Source organism: Buteo buteo, chromosome 16, assembly GCF_964188355.1.
Source record: "Buteo buteo chromosome 16, bButBut1.hap1.1, whole genome shotgun sequence".
In the NCBI taxonomy this organism is placed as follows: Eukaryota; Metazoa; Chordata; class Aves; order Accipitriformes; family Accipitridae; genus Buteo; species Buteo buteo.
The window spans coordinates 13,765,639-13,791,836 of NC_134186.1; the positions used below are offsets into that span (position 1 = coordinate 13,765,639).

The following is a 26,198-nucleotide window of genomic DNA, read 5'->3' on the forward strand; positions in this document are numbered from 1 at the left end:
GTTTCAGGAGAAAGGAGCATGAAGAGGCATTTGGGGGATCAGGTGAGGGGGTAGGCCAGAGTTCCTCAGGTCTGGTATCACTTTTGTGATATTTGGAATAAATCAAATTAAGCATCTATCCAGGTCAGAAGCTCAAGGTATGATTGCTTCTCCATTTGTATATTTATCTATCTGTGACTTTTTATTCCCTGTCACTGTTTCACTCTGTTCACAACTAAAGATAAAAGAAGCTGTCAAAAATGTCAATATTGTTTTCCTGTCGTGAAGGATTTTAAGTGAGCTAACACTGTGGGTGTTTATAGAACATACAGAAGCATAAGTCCTGATTTGTACTGCAATAAAATTAGTCTACAAGTTTACATGCACTAGTAAATCAGTTGTACAACATTGTGGGATAGTGCCTCTCTCCTTAGGTGTGGAGAAAATGTTTCCTTTCTTCTGCCTCATTCTACTTCTTTGGGGTAGGATAGCATTCTTACTTGACTACTTGCAATATCCAGAAGCTGGTTACTAAGCAAGCAATTCTGTGAGCTGACAAGCTGACCAAATCTAGTTTTTCTGCAGTATTATAAGGTGCATATGCTTTAGGACACATAATACAATGTCCTTTGATCTTTAATTTGGGAGGGAAAGTGATTTGTAGTAGTACTGCTGTGATGAAAGTAAATAGGGTAAAGAAAAAAAAAAAAGAAAAAGAAAAAGAGGGGTAATACATACCTCTCTTGAAAATGCTGTCAGATGAAGCTATCAAAATAGTGTCCAGCCAGCCCAAACAAGAGAAGCCATTATGAGTAAATATTGTTGCTTGTCTAAATAAATATTGTGTGTTTAAGGAAAGTAATTTCAAGTTTATTTAAAAAAAAGTACAGCATTTTATAGAGAAAGATTTAATTTAGGTTTGATAACAGCAAAGCAGAGCAATAGTCTAGGCTTGGCAATTTTTCAGAAGCTGGGTTTTACAACGTATCAGAGAGCTTTTAGTATTTTTCTTTTAATATTTAGATACTAAATTATTTTAAACTCTGCTGCCTTGAATTTGCTGTTACAAGAAAAGTGGAATAGTGATGTAGTGAGCCCTCAGACCAACTGTATAAAACTCCGCCTAGAAAACAAGTTTTACTGGTATTGTGGCACTCTAGTTTCTAGAACATACCTCTCTTCTATCTTTTTTTCCCCTTTCATTAAAATGAAAACTTACCCAGAACTGGCCAAGAAAAAGGAAAGTCCTCTATTGCAATAAGAACAAACCGTTTGCTTTCAGCGGTGGTGTGCAACTGATGTGTTGTCCTAAGCCCCTGTTTGCAACTCATGTTTGGTTTTGCCTAAATCTGCCTGTTATGTAAAATAAGGCAGATGTCCACCCCCGCCTTGACTGCAGCACAGTGTAAGGGTGATTTAGTCTCAAATCCTTTGAGGGCACTTTAAGGGATGCTGCCTATTCTCTTGCCAGTGCCACCACCACCAAGTGACTTGGCCTGGGCAGCTGAAAAGCCATGGTTCAGCTCTGCTTATACTTGCATGTATGCTTAAACCAAGAATAGGTTAAATTTGGCATTGAGACCTTGATGACCTTGAGATGGCCAGTGTGTTAGAGCTGCAGGCAATGAGTGTGCAGCAGTGGATATCTTTTGGAACATGCTGCTGGATGATGGGTTTTGCTTTGAATGATGCGGTACTACAGGACTTGGGCAAACCTGAATGTGGAATTGAGAGGGTGAGGACAGCACACAGGACTGTACTGGTTTCCTGATGGTATTTTAGAGTGATAAAAGTGAGGATGAGATATTCCAAGCAAAATAAGCTGTGAAAATTATGTTTTCTCTCCTACTTTGTAGTGCCTCATCAAACCACAAGAATAAGAGAAAATCTTTCATTGTGTTAGAGTACATTCATTGTACTTTTCTAGTCTTCAAGTAAGAGCACTAATGACATATTTTTCTCTTGCTAAGCCTGAAGTACATGTGAAAAGAACTACAAAAATTCGTTCGATTGGTAGTATTGGGTGACATGCTTTCCCCATCGCACATGTGTACTTACTCATTCCCTGGCTGTCATGTTGCTGTGTTGGGACTTCATGTTAATGATCAGGCACATCGGAAGCTCGTTATGAACCATCTGATGAATCTTCTGCAGTCCAGTGGTTCACATCTCTTGGGTCATGCACTTGTTTTAAATGTAGCATATACTTTTTCCAGTTTCTTACACAGTACCTATCGTCTTTTTCCTGTTCAACCATAGCTATTCTCAAAGAAACCAATACCTCATTGCAGGATGCAATAACATTGCTTTTTCTGAGCAGTTAACCTTTCCTCTTGAAGCATCTTGACGTCTGGTTTGTATTTCTACTGCAATCATACCCTTTGCCAAGAGCTTAAAGGCCTTTCCTGCAATAATTCTGGTGCTGTATCCTAAATGACTTTTGATTCATTGTGTGCTTTTGTGCTTTGGTACACTGCCCATAATTTAAATTAGTTTTACAGACTCTAATCTCCCAGAAGAGCCACGTAAGTGTGATAGAAGCCTTGCTTATTTAGCTGTACAGCTAACCTGTTTTCCTTAGTATCAGACTACCCTGTATTGTATATGATCTTTCTCGTACAATAAAACCGCATTCTCACACGGGAGCTAGAAGACAGTATTTCTTTGACAAGAAGTCAAGGAGCTGGTTAAAAATTATGCCATTGTTTCCTTCAGGAAGCACCAACTATACTTTGCCTTGCGGTTGGAACAAATATGTATTAACAGGAAGCACCATCTGATAGACCTAAGCTAACACAAACAGAGCATTCGTACTTTGTCTCTTGAAAGTTTTTTGATGGCAAGTGACAACTGAGAATAGTGACCTGTCTACTAGCTTGACCTGTGTAGGGCATAACAGAGAGGAAGTGTGCATTGTACAGGAAACTGTCGTAGCCAGTTCCTGGAGGGAATCATGCTTCTCTGCATGAATGCAAGTATACTTCCCCTTCTGCTGGGCATCCTCGTGCTGCAGAGAGGCTGGAAGATGGGAAGGGGCTGTACCCCTCCTTCCTTCCCCTGCCTTAAAAGCAAAACAGGATTTGTCTTATCTTTTTCTTAGAGAAAAACCATGCAAAGAGCCTGTGTGGCCAGAGATTTAAACCCTCACCTTTCTTCTGTTGTTATCAGGACTAAAGTACTATTTTTTTTTTTAATTGTTTCATCTTCAGCTATAGTTTATGTAAGTTGCTGGTCTCCTCTAACTCCTTGCTACACTGATTTTTTTTTTTTTTTTTTAAATACTTTGCCCTGTTTAATGGATCTAGACACAAATTATATATTTTTGGAATTTAAATGATTGTCTCCTAAGAAAGTTAGCTGGACTGGTTAAGCAGCACAGCTAATGCAGTTATTATGCAATTTTCATTCAAGGATTAGAGAGTTCACAGCCATACTCTGGAAGAAAAATGCATGTGTTAATAAAAATTTTAAAGTTGGCCAAAGATATGGGCAAAGATGGACTGAAGTACAGGGCTCCTTCATTCTAATCATGTATCTTCACCGGACCATTCTCTTAAAAACAAACAGGTTTTTTTTTTAATGGAGGAAGTGATGGACGACTTCTGACATCCACCAGTTGTATAATTAAATGCTCATTTAGTCTTCTATTAGCAGACTGGCACTGTGCTCCAGTAGTTTATAGTCATGACACAATTAGTGTCTTTCCAGTGTTCAGTTCGGACTTGCTAAAAAGTTCAGCGTAACACCTACGCATACAGGATATTTATGTGTGTGAATTTCATTAAGGATGAAAGTTTTCTCTGCATGGTGAAATCCTGTTTCTTTTTTAAAAAGCAACCCTCTCTGAGTTTCTCACCTTTAAAAGCACCAGTTGGTATTTTTACTTGACACTATACCTTGATGATGATCCCATAAAATAAATTGCCACCCTGTATTAGCTTCCTGACGCTGCTGTTTATTATCTAGAGTCCTTTCCTCTCTCTTATTGCCAGCTGTCTTCCATTTGACCAGTTCTACCTATTCCCCTTCTGACTTCTACCTTTTATTAGATTGTTTTTTTCCTTAAGCAATCCCAAAATGCCTTGAATGAAAGAACAAGGAAGACCTGGTGCCTAGCGACAGTAAGAAATTACTTGATATGTATTAGTACGAATGTTTACCTAGTTGCACTGTGGAAGTGACTGGGCAGACTGTGCAATACTGCATGGGGAGGTTAGGGATTTATGTTGACTTGTAGTAATATAAACCTGCTCAGGTTTTTCGTCAGGATTTTCCCCATGAAAATTAAGGAAGGAATGACTTCTCTGGCCTGGAATGGGACAGAATATATGACAAAGTGAAAGAGTGATCCTCTGTCTTCAGTGTGTGTCTTACCTGAAGTTATCTATCTAAATCCTCATTGCAATAAGTCTTTGTTGCCTGGAAAGCTATGTGAAAATGTCCTTTTGTGATACCATTGACCTTTGTGTTCACAATCTGAAAATGAAGTGTCAGTATGTGTAAGCCATGGAGATGAAAGATGAAATAATACTGCTGTCATATGTTTTAATGAACTAACATGAACTGGATATGCAGCAGCATTATAGTTTGCAAATTACGATGATCAAGATAAGAATCTGCCCATATTTAATCTGCACACTCATGTCATTCATTCTCAGTGTCATCCTTCCAGTTCCTCTAAAGCTGTACGCTTAGAGGATGTTAAACTTTGTTTGTATTACTTTGTTTACCTATATAGGTTTCAACCTATCACGGTTAAAAGCTAAATGGCAAAAAAGTTATTTACTCTGTAAAAAACAACCAACCAACCAAAATGCCACAAAACAAAAAAGCAAATCCACCCCCTGAGTTACAGGGTTGGTGAGGAAGTTGCATGGTTGGTGATTGATCATGCGTGTGACTGAACAAAGCTGTACATTCAAAGAAAGACAATCCAATTGCCCCAAAGTAAGGTACAAACAGAGGTTCAAGAGGAAGGCTTAGGTGGAATGTTAGCAAGGACATAGAAGGACCCAAAAGACATTTTTTTTTTATTTACAGAATATTTCTTTTTTAGTTTCAGTAATTTTCTCAAGTAGACAGAGAGGATGAACTACAACTAGTCATTGACCTCCTGCCAAAAAACAAGAGCACAGATCCAGCAGCTATAAGCTAAAATAGTATTCCCTGTATGGAAGGACACTGATAGTTGGATACCTACAAGACTGATAGCTGTAATGAATAAAGGTTGTTTGGAATCAAAGAGCAGACTTAAGCTAGCTCTTACGTGACATTGAACAAAGAAAAACTGGCTGTCTTCCTGGAGGGTTAGAACTCAAGTTGGGTTTATATAAATTGAGCTGAACTTTGCATCTCCCTTCTCATCTATTAAATGCTTTTGAGGTTTCAGCTTAATTTAGGGCCTGATGCCAACCTTTTCCAGGTTCATGGAAAGGCTCCCACTGAGAGTATGTAAGAAACACTGCAAGAATTAATAAAATCTACCCACGTTTTAATACTGGTTTTGATGGTCATGGCTGCATGTGCATGAGACTGTATTAATCTGGTGAGTAAGTACTTCCAGCTTGTCTCATGCACTTTTTTTTTTTAAATGTTCCTGGTCGTATCAGTGGACTTATTTTATAAACCTTAATCAGTTCTCCTACCTGTGACATTTACTAAATGAGCATTGTTATCTCTCACTAAGTGGTTAATTGTTCCTTTGATCATTTCACACATTGTTTCAAGCCGCAAAAAAGACATGGTAATGTTCTAAAACCATAGTTAAATACAGAAAAAAAAAAAAAGCAGTAGCTCAGAGCTGGAGGCTGTGAAGTACTGATAGCTACCTGTAATGTGTCAAGTTTCTGTAGCTGCCAGTGAGGTCAGTGAAAAAGCCCTAAGTCTGGAACTGTTCTGAAAGTCAAAATACATCCTCGAATAGTCAGAAACCATTAAATCCACCTTTAGTCCTTAATATAGTCCCTATATATTTCCTATATATTGCTAAATATAGGGCATAGACTAGCTGGTCATGTTTACCTGTCAGCTGTATGATTCTTTCCTGGAAATGCTCTGAGTTCTCAAACCTGCTTGAGACAAAAAAGTATCTAAATCATCTGGATGACTTCATGGAGTAAGCCAAATTTTATTATTTATTACATGTTTGCCCACATACACACATCTGTGCACACATTGTCTCATGTAACTCTATATACACCTGTGTCTATGTATGTGCTTTTCTCTTTAATGGGTAGTATAGCATAGAGAGACATCCCAAGTCTATATACAGGCTTGGATGTATGTGAGCTCAAAGTGTTACTGGAGGGTTGCATGCTGACCTTTCGTGCACACTGAGATAGCTCCTCTTCTGGCTATGACTTCACCAGGTATGCAGTGCCTGTAAAAACAGAGTTGAAGAGGCAGCCACAGAAACTGGCTTCTAGTAAAACAGTGCTGGCTGTCTGAGAGGAAACGGGTTGCCTTGTAATGGTCTACTGAAAACGAAGTCCATGAAAGAAAACCTCTGCTGCTTTGTAAGCATTCGTGTCCACACTGCTTTAACACTTGCAAAATTCTTGGTGTTAAAAGAAACATAGCACTGTTAGATACAAGTTAACCATAAAGCTAAGTATTTTTGAGAGCATTTACTGATGCAGTATCTGGGATTTATCTACATGCAGGCAGATGCTACTTTGTAACCTGGGACAGGCAATATGAAAGACTTCACACACTATCGCCTCATCTCTAATGCTTTCTTGGCCCCACAATCTGAGAGTTAGATCAGAGCTGATGAAAGCTGAACTCCTCATGGCTCTGCTTCCTCTCTTGAAGATGGTCACATGTGTGCATAGAGGGTAAACAAGCAACGAGTTGCAGGAGATAAAAGATTGGTGGTTTCCAAGAGACTAAGCCTTTTCTGACTGCTAGAGTTAAAGAAATTTGAGTGTTTTGCTCTCTGTTCCTCCTTTAGAGGAAAAAGGTATTATGCTGGAGCTGTTAAGGCAGATACAATAGTGAATGTTTGTTCTGCTACTCCATATACAACTGGTGAAATCAGCATGGGACTGTATGCTTAGCAGTGTTCCAGAGTGGCCGATGCTACTAGTTAAACCATTCATCTGTCTTGGATCTTAAAGTCCCTCAGTGATATTCTATGGGAACTAAGGTATTTTTAATTTTTTACTGAGACAGAGAAGCAAGGCTGACTAAGTAACGTGCTTTTTCACCTGTTATGTTAAAGCAAAGCAGCTTGGCTACAACCCAGTGAAGAGTAAATGATGGTTCTGTGGAGTCGAGTAAGTGTTTTGGGATTAGCATGTACACTGGACAGCCCATATTCAGTTTGCCTGATTTAAATGTCCATGTTTAGAGCCTTCATCTGCTCAACAGTTGAAATAACTAAACGTTTTGCACAGTAACTTGTTTCACATGGGATATAAATTGCTTCCTGAAGGTGTCAAGTGTCTTTCCATTAACAGAGCTTTGACATGCAGGTGAGACTTAGTTTGTCTGAAACAAAGCTCTCTTAACTTACCTATCTGAAATTATGTGGTTGATTAGGGTAGGGCTGATACATCTGGCCACTAGTAATTTGTCTAATGCTTCTTATTGTAACGTAGGTTTCAGTTGCTCATTAGTTTGATATTAACTGGTTGGATGAACAGTTTACATGTTTAGCATCTGTATCAAGGTGAGTACTTTTTTTGGAAAATATAGTAATAGTGATGACAGTAAAGCGGTATTAAGAGTGATAAGGTTATTTTGGGCATGTGAAAATTGTAGCGTTTGCTTTGAAGAAATAAACCAATTTGAAATTTTATCTTCCATTGTCAGGGTTGCACCTTTGATTTTTCCCTATGAAAATTCACACAAGTTCAGTTACGTTCTAAATACTTGGGGACAAAAACCACAGCTCTCACATGACTAGTGGAAGCTTTCTGAGGCTTGACAGTTAAATTTCCCCAGGATGATTTTTGCATAGAGCAAATTCAAGTTTGAGGCAGAGTCTGTCCTTGCAACTGTTGTTTGTAACTATTTATCTACTGGGGTCTTATCTGCTGTCAACAAATGAAAGTAGGCAGTAACTGAGAATCTGTGCTCCACTTCTCACTGAAGAGAGGGGAGGTAGCTGTCAAAAAAAAAAAAAGTGGCAAACTTTTCCTGTTTTCCATTTTCCTGGTGCCTCACTCCCTTCTTACGCTTCAGAAGTGGAGGAGGAAGCCACTAGTACTGAAACAAAAACAGAGTAAGAGCTGAGTGTTGGAAGGAAATGAACAGCAGGCTGATGCCAGAGGAGGACTGTGGGTTGTTTTTTTTTTTTGTCTCTTAATTTTGCACCATCTGTTCCTTATGTGCAATTGATCTATCTCAGAAGCAAAATAGTGATGCCAGTGTGACAGAGTTAGTAGTTTAACTGTGGTGCTCCACTGGCATGGCTGTACTAGTGGGGCTTGTGGGCACCTTCTCCCTTATGCCCAAGAAAGATGAGCAGGAGCAATATCTCACTGAACATCTTTGTTTTGCTTGGGATAATGTGTATGTGTGAGTGTGAAGGTGTCTCATGCTTCAGCCTGCAAGGAGCACAACAATAAATTTCAAGAGTTTTTCTGGGGGTGAAAAAAAAAATTAGTAAACTGAAATGGATCCACATGCATAAAACCCATAAAAGTAGGTAGTGTGGTGACTGGCACTTGATGCAGTTCTTATGTCAGCCTTCAAATTCTCTAATGGTAACAAGTAAAGAGATTTGGCAAATGATTTACCCTAAGTTTATCCTCCTGTCACTTAAGTACACATACTTTCACCTTTAATCCTTATTAGGGTCTCTTTTGTTGTGTTTGTTTAGGAAAAGTACAGAAATGGATAGTCTTTGCTTTGGTGCCCTCTTGTGTCATGCATTGGCTGAGTTATGCTTTTAAGAAGTCTACTACTATTAAGGGATATAATAAGTATAAATTGTTACTGCTCAAGATGTATTCAGACAGCTTACGCCATCCCATGCAACTCGTTGTTTGCTTCGAACTGGTACTTCTGTGTATATTGGACTTTTTATCCAGAGACCCTCAGCTACCTCTGTGTAACTGAACCCATTTATGTTCATGTTGTCATGTGTATTCGTCTTAAGCAACTGTGGGAATATTGCAGATAGAAGGGCTGGACACTTGGGGAACATTTATGTTATGTTTCAAATGACTGGCTCATCTTTGCATTCCCCGCCTTGTTAGCACACCTTACTTCTATTTAAGAATGGCCAAAGTTAGAGATACAAGGTAAAATGAGAATATTGTGGAGATAAATCAGAAACACCCACATACTTATACTTTGCCTAGGTAAAAGTATATTCTCATAAGTGTGTTGATGTGTGATAATCTCTATCCTATTAACTTCAATTCATTATCACTTACTAATTTGATTTTTGTACCTAATTACCTACAGACTTCCTCTCCATGATTTTGTAATGTGTTTACAATATCATTTGTGTATGTGTGAATTGGACTCACTTGCACCATATTTTGAAGCAATCATTGGACAGTCTAACTTATAATGTCAACCTTGACACATTTTTTTTTTTACTTGAGTGCTTGGCCTTTTGAAAGATTCACCCAATGGAGTTCTTACTCAGGTGAAAAAAAAGAAAAAGGCCTGGGTGACTTCAGCTGAGCCATGCCAATTTGCAGCCAGTGATGTTGTGTTTTAATATTTCTCCTCTTAAGTTCAGTTTTATTCATTATGCCAATTCTTTTTTGTTTTTTTTTTTCTGAGGAAAAAAATGGATTAATGGTTTTAGAGATCTATAATGGGGGAGATTATTTAGTTACTGGATTTTTCAGCAAGTTTCTGTCAAGTGCAAAGGGTTGGTGTTGCTTGTCTCAACAGAATTGTGAAAAATATCCCTAACAACTAGCTCTGTTTTTAATAAGTGAATGTTTTCAGTCTTATTCATTGCTCATGTCATGTTTTAAAAAGAAACACACAGTTTGGGGACTGGAAGCTGCCTATGCCTAGTGTGTAGTAGATAGCATCCAGTTTGGGTCTCAAATGTTTTGCCTCCCAAATGTTCCTCTAAAGCAAGCAGCAGTCCTGCAGTGTGGTGGGCACAGCTGAAGCTGCTCAGGGAAGGGGTTTGAAGGCTGAGGCTGCAGGTCTGGGCAGCCTTGCTCCCCAGCTGGGGGAAAAAGCTTTCTGGGTGCTGCAGGCAGTTAGGCTGAGTTTGCTGCAACTCCCTGGCTGTCCTGAGTCTTACTCTGGGAACCAGGGCCCCCTCCCTAAGGACTCAGTTGGGCAGGAGGGACCAGGGAACAAACCCTTATATTCCTACTCTCTGATAGTTTTTTTTCTGAAATTTTGTTTTATTTAAAAATGGAATTGGTCCTAGGTTGTGTTTCAGATGTCAGATTTCATTTATCTGGGGCCTTTTGGGGATTGGTTATAAAAGAGTGTGGGCAGAGCCTGTTGAACTCTGTCTTAATTGGGATTTCTCTTTGCAATTTATTAGAATTTGGAACAGCAAAAAGGCAAATATTTGAATCATGTTGCGGGGGTTGTGTGTGGGGTGGTTGTGTGGTGTGGTTGTGTGGTGGTGATTCAGCTGTAGAAGCCCTTACAATGGGAAAGAACAAGAAATGTTGTTTTCCTGAGGGACTGGGAAGCAGCAAGTCTTATAGGTAGGCTAAAGCTAATATTATTGTGCAGGTTCATTTGATAATGTCCAACCCAAAACCTCAGTGTCTGAAGAGAAATGAACTATCCAATATGAAGCAGGATCACTCAAAAGTTACCAGCTGTGTGTTAAGATAATCCAATGCCAATAACATTTCTGTGTGTACAGATAATTTGTAATGGCATAATTATCTGTCTTCCCTCTAGGTTCTTACTAGACTACATTACATTTTTTTTTTTTTTTATTTACAGCTTCCTTATTGTGCTGATATGCCTTATTTTCAGCGTGCTTTCTACAATTGAACAGTATGCAGCTCTTGCTACAGGGACATTATTTTGGATGGTATGTATGTGGACATTAATGTGATTGATGCATGTTTGTTCTTAATGTGCAAATTCTGATCTTCTGAGCTAATACCATATCAAGCACAATGTTCCTTGTAGTTTAATTGACAAGAGGCTTTTCGGCTTTTCTGCTTTTCCCTAATGAGTCTGTAAAGCCACAGAAACATCAAAAGTCATGGTCGTGCAAAAACCAAGTCTTGCCCTATATGGCCTATAATGAGGGCATCTATGTTGTGCCCAACACACATGGCTGTTCTAATTAAGCTTGAATCTGTCATATTGCTCAGGTTAATCCATTTTTCAGCCATACTGAAGACCAGACACCTGACCATAGGGGGGCAAAAAGTAAGTGGAAGTCCTTTCTTTTCATTGGTGCTTTCACAAGTGGAAAACTCGTGTATTTTCATTGACTTCAGAGTTAAGACAACTTGCTCTACCTGTTTTATGCACTTTTCCTTCAGTAGAGAAAACATAGTTAGCTTTAGTTTATAGTACACTAGTGCTGCAACATATATGTTCCATGTATGTTCGAAGAGTATTACTGTCCAGCCAGCTTAGATTTCATTGAAGAGCCTCAGTTTTGGAGAGGCATGATTTTAAACATACAAAAAAATTTATAAATTTGTTGTACCTCAGTGGTGGGGTACTCCCAGCTAAATCATTGATTTCTCTGTAATTGTAAATAAATGACCGTGATTTTACTTGTGAAAACACTGTCACTATATTGAGAAAAAGTTAACTAGCAGTTTAAATGTTTGTTCAAAATAGTTGTTGTAGCAGCACACCAGTAATATCATTGTTATGTATGATATCATTATTAATGTGAAAAAGTTCACTTAAAAACCCCATCAATTATAATAAATTTTATCTATTTATCTATCCAATATGCTATAGTTTTATACCTAATAGGAATACTGTTAGAATAAGGATATAGTATATTAAATTTAGTGTCAATCACACTGTTTCTATTTAAGGTACCTTCATGCCTGGTATATTATTTTTAATTAACTTGTAAGATATTTGAACTCCTAGGTGTAACATTATAATTAGTTGCCAGCTAAGAGAGTCTATATATGAAATTCTGCATCCAGTGTTTTTTGTTTTGTGGTTTGGGGTTTTCTTTTTGTACAGATTTTAGTTGTGGTTTTTTCTATCCATAACTAGTAGTTATGGATACTTATGCCAATTTCTGTGATGAATTTCACTTGTGATAATATCTCACTCATCTTTGAAATATATCATAATATTTTACACGTGTGTTGTTTCAGTGGAATGACTTCTAGTGACAACCAGTGATGTTTCTTCCCCCCACCCCCCATGAAATCACGGAACTAATTTTGTGTGTTTATACTGTATGCAGTATGTATTGTCTGCACGTGTGTAATATGTTCAGTGTAGTATGTTTGCAATGTTTTCCGGATTACATACAATCTATGTAATATCCAGTATGTAATGGGTGTTCATACTATTCTGTATTATCTTCCTTTCTAAGTAGTATAGATCAGTTTTCCTGTTCCATATAATGAGAAAAACTATGGTTAATTTTTAACATAGAACTCCTGCTGTTATGGTTTCTTGGGAATTCAGCAGCTGTTTGTTTGTTCAGTATTGGCATATTCTGATATTGTTTTCTTAAAGGATTAACTGTGGTTATTTTCAAGAAACTTAAGGGGATTACAGTGATCATTGGTCCAAAGCAGTAGATAGGCCAATATGCTCTCTGCTCTATCCAGTTTTCGTGGGACTTTCAAAGGAGTTGTGGCACCTTGCAACACAAATATAAATGTCAGAATCTGGTTCCTGTTAGTGTCTACCCAGTAAAATTTCCTATTCTGTTCTTATTTTAAGATTTTACTTTCACTCTACTATATCATTATGAGCTGTCAAAATTAGATGTAACTGAATTCTTAAGGGGGGAGTTAATCACAGATGACTGGTTGAAGAGAAACTGTAAAATGCAAAGAAAGAAGTAAAAGAAAGTGTAACAGCATACAGGGATGAAAAAACACAGTGCAAGCTTCCAACCCAAATGGTGATGTAAGGAGACTTATTAAAGCTTAGGAGAGCACTCTTTCTACTACTTTGTAGTAGGAATTAATTTATCTTTTGTGTTTGTAGAGGGACTTTTAGCTATACCACAATAATAGTTTTAATTTGGAGCCAGACAATGAAAGTAGATAACTTTGTCATTGTAGGTGAGCAAAGAAGGGCAAACAAGTTGATTTAAAAACTAATACTGAGTGAGAGAGACCTCAAAGGAGCAGTGGTGTAGCAATAACCTGCCACAAGGAGTATGGGAATCTTGAAGAAGGCTTTTCTGCTTGGGCTTAACTGGGACAGTGAGAAGGAGGGAGCCTTTGGCCATGTGTAATTTGAGGTTTATGAGACCTCAAGTCATTCCATGAAACTTGATTTACACTGCCTGAGTGTGTGTGAGATTAAAATAATTAAAGTAACACTTAGAGACTTCTGTAGATTATAAAATTGAGTCCACCTTTCCCTATCTGCATTCCAAAGGGAAAATGCCTGAAGCTTTGTCAAGAGCAGATTGCTTTTTATTTAGACATAAATTCCTATGTAGTGTAGAATTCTCTCTAAATGAATTATGCTTTGTAGTGTATCAAATATAAGACTGAGGTAGTTAGTGATACCAAATGTGCGGTGTCATGCTTTGAAATTTTGCCTATTTGGGATTTGTGGCCTTCTTGTATTTTGGGAGGGGAGGGGGGGAGGCTTTGATCAGGCACCCATAGGTCTGGAAATGCAAGATATGACTATATCATGCTAAATGTCTGGAAATGAGTAAATGAGTGCTCAGTTAGCATAGGGGTATGCTGAGCTGAACAGCCCCATGAAGCAAGTCCGATTAGATGAGGTTACTGCACAGGCACTGTAAATCTGATTCATCTTGAAAATGAGATGGAATAACTGTAAAAGCACGTGTGTGTTTTCTGCAAACTACTGTTATCACAGAATACCTTCTACAGACCACTTGTGAGTTGCATGGCATTGAAGATGCATGTTGGGAAAAGTACAGAATCCGTTCCTCCTGACTGGAAAAACTATTCAAACAAGACCCTTGAAAACACTGACAATTAAGAGCTATACGGCTTTATTTCCTCCATGTAGCCGAAGTAGTTTACCCTGATCCTGTGAAAGATCTAAGCACCTACACAACTTGAGCAGATAATCTTTTTGAAACCAGGGAGACTGGTCACATTAAAGTTACAGATGGAAGCTGAGTGTGCCCATTTTCATGAATAAGAATTTCATGCTTCAATAATATATCCTTACAAGATATTACAATTATATGAAAGTAAGAGCTAAAAAAGTGGTTGAGATTATTTGTATATATTGTTTCCTTTTTATTCTGGAGCTGCTTGTCTTATAACATTACCTCCCACTACCAGAGGAGGAAATAGAAGATGTTGTCAGTAATTTTAAAGCATTTTAAAATGCTTCTATTTTTAATAACAATAAGAAAAATGCAAGCTTAATATTGGAAAAATAAACAAGGGAAAGTTTATATGTGTTCCAAGTGGTATTCCACTTTTAGACAAAAAGCTTACAATTAGCTGTTGAATCTGTCTCTGCTTGTCACCACACTTCACAAGGCAAAGAGACTTGATGAAAGCTATACCTAAATGCAGTTGTAATGGGAGATTAGGAGAGAATTGGCCTTTTGTTAGTTTCCAGAATGCAGTGAAAACTGTTTAAATTTGCATGTGTTTATTTTATTTTTTTTTTCACTAGATGGTGCTGTTGGAGGGGTTTGACTCCAGTTACTCGTTGGCACTTGCCCAGCATGAGCTGGAGTCTGAGCCAAGATTGTGAAAGGATCGACATTTTGAAGGGTATATGTACACTTGGCCCATTTAAAATAGTGGTGCGGGAGAGCTTTTGCCATGACTCATAAAGAGAATGTGGTATATCTGTGTAAAAATTGATTTTGAGACTACAATATTTAAACTATGGAAAAAAGTAATTCAGAGATGTATGTTCCCAGAGAGGCCATATTTTTCTTTTATTTTCATAAGCAAGGATTTTATGGTGCCAGAACACAGCAGAATGCTGTTATCTCAGCATGATCTAAGAAAATCCAAATGCCTGATCCAAGGGGATTAAATATTCTGCTGAACCAAGGGATATTTAGTGTGCCTGAAAAAGCTATTTTCTGGTAGGAATCTCATTTCAATATTGATTCCAACAAAAAAAAAAAAAAAGTTATGTTTTTATGATGAAAGTATAAGCTCTTTCCAGCTTTCTGAGTTCCTCTTCTACTTTAGCATACTTCTTACGGAAGAGATTAAATGATTTTTAAACATTAAAAAGACTATCAATTAGGATAAAAGGTAATAGTTTTGGGTGGTTAACATTTATGTTATTGGCATTGAAATTATTCTTACAGTTAAAAGAAAGTGGCACAGAGTCTAAGCCTGTGAGAGACCTAGATTTTATTTCTTTTTTTTAATATAATCTTTTCAGTATAAGCCTTGGGTTTTGTTTGCTGGAGTGTTTTGTGGGTCTTGTGAGGAAGAAAGAGAAAAATACCTACGGCTTTTGATTCTGAAGACGATCTTCGGAGAGAACAAATGGTTCAAATAGTTCACAGTGGTTCCAGCATATTTTTTTTTTCTGATTATCTTCCTTGCTTAAGAAGACCAAGACAGAGACATTGCTGTATTTTCATCCTTTTGAAAAATTAAATGGGATTAACGTCTGTAAAGGATGCCTGTTGATAGCTGTACAGACTAATGTAGTCTACAGACTCTCTCTAAAGAACAACTGTAGCTGAGAAAGTGAAAAATTTGTCTTTGCAGCCTCAGCAATGTCCCCTGGTCTGACCCAGAGTAAGGTCAGCTGGTGTAGAAGACGTGTGTGTGGTAGACTTGTGCTCTTTAATCCTTTTCCTTTGCTGGACCTGCAGATAGACCTGTCCAGAGAATCACTCACTGCAGCATTTTCTTTCTGTCACTCCATTGATAGCTGAAGTCAAGAATCCCAGCTTTCATTTGAAGTCAGCTTCTCTACATTTTAGTTTGTAGTAAAAAGGCCAAATGTGAGTGGTTCGAAGGCTCAGGAAACATGAATAGAAATGAAAATTGCCCTCCCCCCTTTTAATTAGGTGACAGTATAGTTCAGCTTCTCTACATTTTAGTTTGTAGTAAAAAGGCCAAATGTGAGTGGTTCGAAGGCTCAGGAAACATGAATAGAAATGAAAATTGCCCTCCCCCCTTTTAATTAGGTGACAGTATAGTTAGGAGCTGGAACAAGGAGCTTCCTCTGAATCTGAACCCAGGTGTTTCTCACTGTGCTTCAGCCTGTGGTTCTGATGTTTGTAGCTGAGCTGTGCTGGCAGATAATGTGAGTGCTTCTAATCTGCTTCATTGCAAAATCAGCTGCTTTGGTTTGAAATGCTACTGGTAGTAACTAACATCTTAACTTGTTCCAGCTGTTTGCAAAGCAATCCCTTGTCAATTCCCCTGGTCAGTATAGGAGAATTATATGTTTAATGCAAATGTGATGTTAAAGGGATTTAATTAATTTGGTTCAGAAGGTTGCATGAACATGCTTTTAGTCCAGTTTAAATTCTGCTTCATGTCCATTCTGAACAGGTCTGAGTGAGCCAAATCAGATGCTTCTAAAGTAGAAATAAGATTGTCTGTTAGGGACAGCAGAACCAATTTAATGAAATAGGCTTAAAAAAAAAAAAAAAAAGACAAGCCTGTTGTTATTGTTTGGTGTAGATGAAGTCTGAGCTGAAGAGGAATGCCAGGAAGGGACGAAGAGGTGATATGGAAGGAAAGTATGCTAAGACCAGTGAGGGAAAGAAGAGCTGCTTCTTGTTTTTCACATGTGCTAAAAATCAGTTGTAGAAGGGAGCTATAGTTTCCCTTTAAAATCTGTAGAGGGCAGCATTGGACCACGCTGTGTCTCATCTGGGGTGACTGGATTCAGACCTTGGATGATGTCCTGAAGTAGATAAAAATAGCTTTTGGAAGAAGTGAACTATTAATAAAGAGATGGTTTTTCACATGGGCTTGGGGAATTTTATAAGAGTAATCAACAAAGATAATTCTGGGAGAGAAGAGTGGAAGAAAAAGGCTGTGTAAACATTGCTGCCAGAGACAACTCTGGCCACTTTGTATGGTTGTAGCCACAAAATTCATGCTGTTTGGCCTACCTGATTTCTCATCAGGTGGATGGCTTTTGGAAAAAAGTGAGAACAATTAAAGCTTTCAGTGAAATGAATTGGACAAGTATTTGTGTGGAGGAGAAAGAAAAATATACTAAACTTCTTAACACACTGAAAGATTTCTAGTATGTTATGTCCTTCCAGGTATGCTCTTGCTATTGTCTTAGATGTTTCTTTTTCAGGGGGGGGAAAGAAAAAGTTTATTTGGCTACAGTTCTCTGAAGTTACCACCAGAAATTAGTTTTAGATATATATGATAAGAATAAGCAGTGATTTTTACAGAAAATAAAACTATTTTTACATGTATTTCTTCTAGCAGGTTCAAAAGTTCTGGGTTTGCATTCTTATTTTAGTCTGCTACACTGGAGTGTGTATTTGATAAAGATAAGCTTGGATGCAGAAAATTGGTTACTTCTGTTTCTGCCTTTTCAAAGAACTATGAGAAAAAAATAATCCCTCTTGTTGGATTTCTGTACCTGGAGTTCTGTGGTGTCATACCTGAACACTGTTATTTAAAATAAAGTCTGCAAGTACATCACTGTGAGTAAAAGAATCAGAATTTAGCATTTATCCCCACAGTACTTTGGGACGAGATGGCTATAAAGCACCAAGCATTTATTGGGGCTCAAACTCTGAAGACTAAGACAGGCTCTGGGAAGAGCGACCTTCCTCAAGCTCACGATGGAGCTGGTGACAGATTGCAGGCCAGCACGAAACACTGGTGTTAGATTGGTGCCGTCTGCTGGCTGCTTGGTGGCCTACATGATCTGACGTGGTGGTATCCCTGGCTGGCAACGTGGGGGTGTTGGCCATAGACTGAAATGAGCACAGTGCCAAGTTGTCCTTTTGTGCTGAGCAAGCTTCCCAGCCTTTCATATGTGAACTACAGTAGCATATATATATATGTAAGCATATATTTTCAGGAAATACTGCTTTTATATGGTATGCAGTGTTTTGAAAATTAGGGGGATATGTGCTCCAGAGTTATTAGTAGATCACCTATTCTCAAGAGCTTGTGTTTACCCTCATAAGTTGCATAGTATGCCAATGTTTTGTTTCTTTATTTTTTTACTATAGCTGCATTCCAACAAATTCTGTTCAAAGGTGCATCTAAGAAAATACCATCACTGAAAAAAGTGTGTTTCATTCACTGTTACATCTGTTTTTCACTTTTGTCAAGCTTTCTACTTAAGGGTTAAAGTTTAACTAAATTTTTCTGGGGTGTAAATCCATGTCAAACTCAGAGCATTTGCTTGGTAAACTTGAAAAGAAACATGGTAAACATATTTTCTTTGAAATTATACACGTTTTTCACTGTATAATATTTTAGTAAACAAGCAGAGTAATACAAATTCCATCTCAGAAAAAAATTTAAAACTGTGAAATACTGGTACATATTAGAGCCAAGCAGTGGGGAAAAAAAAAATATATTTAAATTTAGGGTTTATCTGGATTAGTGTGTAATGTTTGCAGTGACAGGTGTTTCCTTTATGCTTTGCCCAAATGTCTGGAAAGTAGTTTGTCATTAAGTGCTACATTCAGTGTGTATCTCAATTTCAGTATAACTGGAGGGTCTATGGCTTTGTTAGGTCCTTGTTTTCACATCTGACCTCAGCCAGCTGGAGTCTATTGTTTTAAGCGTAATGTAACAGCTGACATAACATAACGGATATCAAGCTGAAAAACTGAAACAGTGCAGTGAACTGATGCAAGGAGAGGAGAAAGGGAGAAGTTGGAAAGGAGGGACAGAGGCAAAACTAGCTTCATGATTCAAAGTGGAAGCTTGCTGGCTTGTTTTCCCAGGGGGAATGAGCTAGGAAATAATGGGATGAGTCTGTTGAAGTTCTATTTGCAATTGATTACATATGATAGACTACTGAGACAGGTTTGAGTTTGCCAGCTGTCACTAGCTGGTGGCTCTTGAATGGCTTTAAGTGGCCCTTGGTAGCCAAAACTGGAATAAACTCTGCAGGTGTGGTGTAACTGTAGTACAGAAGAGCAGTGAGTGCCAATGTCTTGGAAGAAAGGAGGTTCCAGGAGTCAGCAGAGAGAAAATAAACTGAATGCATTAAGAATTTTATTTTGCGATGTTGGATTAAGTAAGTTCAATTAACTGGCTAAAAAAACAAAAGCAACTGGGCTTCTTGGTGGCTTTCTTGGCAGTTTCTAAAGTAAGCTTCTACAATTTTATTTTATATTATTTCATTATTTCATTTCTTGAATTCTGTGTTTGATAGTAGGAAAGCACATCTCAGCATTGAGTGCTGACTGCTCTTGGAAGGGGAATGAGTAAATTAACATCCTGTTAGAAACTTGCCATGCCATGAAAAACGTGACAAATACCTGACTTTGTGTACAGAGAAGGAACAAGAAGGTATCGAGATCGCCTTGTTATTTCTTAAATATATATTTGTGTATGCTTCTTTACATATATATATTTCTATATATAGAACATATTTCTATTTTTAGCAATGATGAGAGAAAACACTTCTAGCTAGGTGTCATTTGTATTGAGTAGAGCTTCTGGCAACTCCACCCTACTAAGTGTTTATTCCACGGTTTGGGGTGGGGGTGGGGGGGGGGAAGTCAAGACTCTATATGCTGTTTTTTTATGTATATGGGTACCGGTGACCAAATTAGGTTCTACATTTATAAGTGAAGTTTTTATGGCATGAGACTTGCAATTGTGCAGTATGTTTAACTTTGTGCATATGAGTAATCATCATGACTTCAACAGAGCTTCCTGTATGCCTAAGTATTAACAGGATCGGGGCATAATAGGAAAGGTTTCTTGAACTGTCTCTGCTTGTACTTAAGGATAATCTCAGAAGCATGAGAGTTTGAGTTATGTAACTACAAGCTGGTTTTATCTCACATTTAATGTTTTAAATTTATTTTTATCTAATTTACTTTTATTTTGGTAGTATGAAAAATGTCAGCGTGACTGAAGCATCAGTTCTGTTAGACTTGTCTTGCACAAAGAGTTTCTAGGATTGTTCCTGTTTTAATATGAGGCCCAGCCCTATTTTGTCTCGGTCATCAGAAAGGTCTTGTGAAAGAGTTTGAGCTGTTGATTCAGTGGCTAGTAATACATAGCATGGGCATTTACACTCCATCTCAGCTTATAAAATAAATCTGTTTTGTTGTAGAGCTTAGAACTTGGTGTTTGTACTGAGCTGCTGGAGAAGTCTTGATAGCCCAGAGAGCTGCCGCATACTGCATTTCTGTTCTGCATTCTTGGCATGTCCTGTGCCTTGGCTGCAAACCAGTATGGGTGCCCATGTGCCCTGGTAGTGACAGCATCAGAAGCTGTGTGATGGACTAAGTTCTGTAGGTCTCTCTGAGTTGCCCTTAGGAACCAAACATTGGAATAGATGTCCTAAAACTACTGCACTTCTCAGCCATCCCAGTTGTTCATTGATTTCAGGAACCTGTACCTTAGTGTATTGTTTACATCAGGTATTTCCACCTAACTCATCGAATGTGAGCATATTTTTAAGATGATAGGGAGTCAAGAATTGTTATTAGCTCTCAGAAACAGCAGGACTTTGAAGAACTAGCAACATAACCAAAATCCATGGTTAACCACACCCATTCTGTGAAAGCAAGCTATGTACTGCCTCACTTTGATGGTTTCCCTTATGCTTAATGACACTGAGGCTGACCCTTTTTTCCCTCCAGCATGCTGTTAACATCCTTATTAAGGCACCTTTCAGAAACACTCCTTTTCATTGTTGTTTCTGTCAGCTTGACGATGTGTTTACATGTGGAATGCATGCAAAAGGAGTTTATTTACTTGTCCTTTATCCCTCTGCAGCTGTTCCCCAGATCAAGGTGAGAAAGAACGTCTGCTGTAGAGGTAATCAGCCTATTTCATGGTTCCCTACAGCAGGGTGAGTAGACTGTATTTAGATGCTGTTTTGGCTGCAATGTTGCAGAACAGTTTTAAATTGGAATACGTGTGTATGATTACTGACCTCCATCTGGCCTACAGGCAGGGAGCTTGACAGCTACCTTCTAGGAGCTGCTCCAACTCATTGATTTAGTGTACGAAACTCGTAACGAGTTATACTTAGTGGCCAGGGCAGGGGAAAAGGGAGGAGAGAAAATTAAATATTTACTAATCTTACTTCTGTAATGCCTTACAAACAGAAATGTACCTAACCTGGCAACATACTTCGGAGGTGAGTATTAGTAGTTTTACAAGTAAAATTGGGTGACCTGTAGCTTTTCCACCCTAGCTTGGCTTTGTGAGTTAAATCCTTCAAAGAACCTAGGCTGCACTTTTAAGAATGAGTTTCAGCCTGCATAAACTGGCACTGCCACCTGAAGAAATGGTCCTGCTGCTCCATTCCTTGTGCCAATACAAGCATTTGTGCAGCTATGTTGTAAATTGCTTTGGAGAACCCAGATGGGTTCAAACTAACCTTTTTTTTGGCCAGATGAGATTGCTTCTTTTGGCAGCAGTGCTGGTTTAAAGTGTTTGTGGAACTCTAGATTAAGATTTGTTAGCTTTTGATAGTTAAAAGTGTGTTGGAAACTTTATCTGCAACACAATTTACAATCAGACTTGTGTGCTGTCTTTTTGAGAAAGGGTATTATTATTGTTGTGTACATTACAGCCAATTCAAAGGGTCCTGCTTGTAAGATCAAGTACAACACTTAGCAGAGTGGGGCCCACATACTCTAAAAGATAGCTTCTACCCTCATAGACCTTGCAGCCTAAACAGACAATGTGGTGAAAAGGTGAGAGGAAGGAAGTGTGAGTAGCCTCTTGCGCAGCCAGGCACTGAAGCAGAGAAAGAACATAACTTACAGAAGTCCCAGCTTTAGCCTGCTCCATGTGTTCAGGTTCAGTGATGGGCCTTAGAAATCATAACACTGAAAAGAGAAGTATATTTAATTTCTTGTCTCGTTTCTTAATTTAGAACTTTGAAAGCTTTTTTTATATGAAAGTTGAGATTTTGGCTCTTATTTTACATACTTAGCTCTGTGCCTCTTTTGTATTGATTTGACTGAATAATGAATTAAGTAGCATTTTATGTTTACTTTGCATCTGTTTTGCTGCAGGACAGCGGGATATCAGCCTGACAGCTGATTGAGACCAACTTGACAGAAATTAATTTTATCCTACAGGTCTAGGCATGCCTACTATAATCCAGAGCCAGTTATTGAACTCGAATTGGCAGCTAGGCTGTCTCTACAAACAAAAGCTGTTTTGTTCAAACTCGGCTAGTACAGACAGGGTGTAGATAGAGTTGCAGAAGCATGTCTCTCTGGAAAAGCTTAAGAAGCAGTCATCTGCTAGCTCTTTGCTGCTGCCCCTCAATGGGATTTTACTCAGCCCAGAACTGCATTGTACTGCATTTGCTTTCATAGTTTGCTGCAGTGCCTAGTTGCCCCAGAAAGCTTTGTTTACCACTAAAGATGGTTAAAACTAATTTGGTTAGATTGAAGAGGGCTAAGAGCACTTCCACAACAGGTTACCGTTGTTCAGCTTTGTGGGTGGTAATCTCTAAGATGAGAGGTGCAGTAATGAGGAGTTGGGTGTGGTAGTATCTTCCATCTGTTGCTGTCTTTGAAGTGATAGAGAGCACGTGGTTGCATGCGTCAGTGTAGCCTAGTCCCATAGGGTATAATTTTACTATTATGTCATTGTTATTATTAATACAATAACAGGCACATTTGGGTTTGAATTATTGCAACTATTTTGATAAAACCAAAACACAGCCAGGCCCCAACCCCCACATATCTCTACACAGAATACCAGTACTAAATGTGTGTATAGACTAGTCCTGAGATAGCAACTTACCTTACAGATCCCTAGCGTGTGTGTGTATATAGATATATAAATGAAAAAAAGCTGCCTGGATATGAGCAGGATTTTTCAGACATAATGATGGCTCTTTTCATACTTGCATGTTAGGATCCAGCTCATTAGTGAAATGGTTAAATATTTAACCACTATGAGTCATGTGCCTTTTTAAAGCAAACAGAGTTAAAAAGGATGTAAAGAAAAAATTCTTCCTTTACTCCCAGTTCTGAACTGGAAGCTTAGTGAGTTGCTATCTCATCCGCAAGGAAAAAATGCAAGAAAAGTAGGGGCAGTATATTGACTGTATTGAAGTCAAACTTTCCACTGGTATGTGCTTAAAATACATTTGTGATACAGTGGGTAAAGTGGAGGGAATAGATCTGGGATCTTGTAGACCTCGAAAGCAGAACAAGGTTTGCAGCAGTAATCAAAATTAATAACTGTAAACAAAGACCTGTTTTTATGTTTTGGTAACAAAACTAGGAAACTCTGTGTTAAAATGTTGGAAAAATGCTTTCAAGTAGTGTAGTGATAACATGAAATTTCCTTTTCTTTTCTTAATTGATTATGTCAGGTTAATGGCCAATGAGAGTCAGAGGTGAGAAGCTCAGCCATGCGTCAAGTCGCACAAAAATGCGCACTGTGGCCATTCTGTCAAATGACAAATCCCAAAACAAACAGGCAGCCTGTCAATCTTTACTTTCTCAAGGTCAACAAACTGTGGTTCTGAAATGCCAGTGAAGCCATTAAGAGAAAGCTGTTTCAGGAGTTCATTCCACGTTTGGAAAGCATCTGAACTCTGGTTTCTTAGTGTTTGGACAGAAGGGACTGTTAGGTTTCACATCCCAGGCAGCTTCATTTGTTTCATAGCTTGTGTGCAGGGATGCTTCTCTCTTTAAAAACAAATCATATTTTCATAGATATGTAATGAGCTCTGTGATCTGTATGTAAATTGCTGATTTCTTCTGATTTTGTGTCTGCAGTTAGCTTTCATTTGGAAAGCAGAGACTATTGTTTGTAAATGCATAGGGTAAGGCACCTTCTTTTGGTCCCTTTCCCACTGCAGTGCTGCTTGCACTCTTTGCTAGGGAGACTGTATCAATGCTAATTCAGACAAATATCCTCTGGCACTTTAAATCTCCATTAAATAGAGTCAGGTAACGGGGGCCTAGATTTTAATGTCTTTTTCCCACCCATCACAGTGCTATGGTTCCTGTAGATTTCCTGCAAATGTGTAGATTATTGCTACTTGCATCTGGTAGGGTGGTCATCTGGAAAATAGCAGATGAGAAGTGGGAGATTCTGCTGCAATGCCTCTGAGCATAGAATGGCAGAAAAATGCAGGACAGCATCATAAATAGTCTTAGTGTTAGATGACTGCTTGTTATGGAGTGAACAAGGAGACAAGCAGGAGAAACATCTCTTCTTGATGACTGTTACCTCACCGAGTTGTCTGTTCCTTGAAACAGCTGTCTTTCTCCTTGCTCTTAAATTTGGTGTGGCATTGACAAAGTTGCTAATTGGTTGTTTTTTTTTTTCTTAATACTTAAAGGAGATGTTGAGCTAGAGCTTTTTCACTTAAAAAAATTAGTTGCTTTAGAGAGTTGGAGCAAGGTGGTGGAGACTGTCAGTGAAACCTTTCGTGTGAAGGTGTAAGAGGTGGAGGAAGAAATACTAAGTGGCTTGGATGAGAGATGAAGCACGTGATCAGATACTTCTCATCATTTCTGGTTTTTTGTCACCTCTTGGAACAGGGACTTCTTGAGTATCATAATTCCTTAATGAATTGCAGATGTCACTCATTGTGGAACTGTATCTTCTGTTATTCTTTCCCTAGCTTGAACTTAAAAATGGTTACCAACTGAAGCAGTCTACAAGGCACGGAGAATTGAAATGCACAGAAAGCCAATGTCAGTTAAAATCGGGGGGGAGCTTTTGCCCTTTTAGGGTTGTAAGTGACTTGCATTGCCTTTCTGAATGTGCATCTAGGCTTTCATGCACAGATTCACTTTGCTTGCATGTCAGCTTTTTTAAAATGAAATGTCTTTTAATCACTTTAGATAAATATTAATCCCGGCCTCTATCCCAAGAGGCTTCAGGACCAAAAGAATTGCAAACATTTTAAAACAAAAATGAAAATTGAACTAGTGTGGGGCATTCTTTAAAACTGCTACTGTTTTTCTTGTTTATTCTTAGTCTTGGATGTAAGGCTGAAAACAAACAGTAAAAATCTTGGAAAATATTTTTGTTTCTCTCTTTCCATTTTGTTTAATTTCCCAGTAAGACAACTTTCATGTGCCATGGGGCCAGGAGGAAAAACGATGGCATCTGACTGACCAGCATAGTGGAAGTGATATACAGAACAAAGAAAGATTTTTACTTGTAATCTCTTAGATTTTTATTCATCTCAATTCTTAACATAGGAAACGAATAATTTTCAGTTGCTTTGGTAAAGTAGTATTAGGTCAAAATCAAGCAGTCCTTTTAACAAATAAGCTTACTGTAATGTTCCTGGCCGTAAGGCTAAAGTTTCAAAGCAGTGTGCTTTTTACTTTGATTTATTTATTGTCAGTTGCTTGTCAGGCCTTTGTTTGAATTAGGAGCCATTGTGGGCAGCCAGAAATTGAACTTTATGTAATATAATCTATCTGTCACTTAGTATCAGTTCCCTAACAATGATGCTAACATATTCAGACTTTAGCATCTGGACCTCACACTTGAGTTTTCAGGCACTAGGTAGGGTCTAATGTTTCAGTGCTTCCATGTAGTTCCTTCCCAGCTATTTCCCATCTGTGTATGACTGTCCCACTTCCCTAGGGGTCAGTGACCAGTGCTGCCAATGTCACCAGACAAGCCTTTTCCCAAGAGAAAATTTTTTTTTAACTGTATCACTTGTTAAACTGTAATGGACTACTAGATTCATTCCCTTCATGTCAAAAGCCAGAAAATTCATAACAAAGGAGAAAGGTGTGGGATTATGCTTGAGCATGTCTGAGGTGAATGTATAGTGTTTTATTTCATGGGCCAATTCTAAAAAAGTGGTTCTTCAGTCTCCTTTAACGTTTTACAAAGTGAAGGCTAATGTTTCCATGGAACGATAAGGTGTGACTGCAGGAAAGACTAAGAACAAGCATTAGAGTCTACAGCTGCGTTCTCAACCTCCCTGACAAAGTCAGTTCTTGAAAGAAAAATCTGTAATAGTTAATGTACTAAATGCTATTA

General features: G+C 38.3%; 1 protein-coding gene across 8 annotated transcripts in view; it reads left to right on the forward strand.

The window, feature by feature from the left end:
* The window catches only part of KCNQ1 (potassium voltage-gated channel subfamily Q member 1), a 372,410-nt gene that overhangs the window by 41,484 nt on the left and 304,728 nt on the right, over nt 1-26,198 (forward strand). For all 8 annotated transcript variants that reach the window (XM_075047919.1, XM_075047920.1, XM_075047926.1 and 5 more), the window contains one exon: nt 10,873-10,963. In XM_075047919.1, coding sequence (XP_074904020.1) covers nt 10,873-10,963 — 91 coding nt within the window. The remainder of the gene's footprint in view (nt 1-10,872; nt 10,964-26,198) is intronic.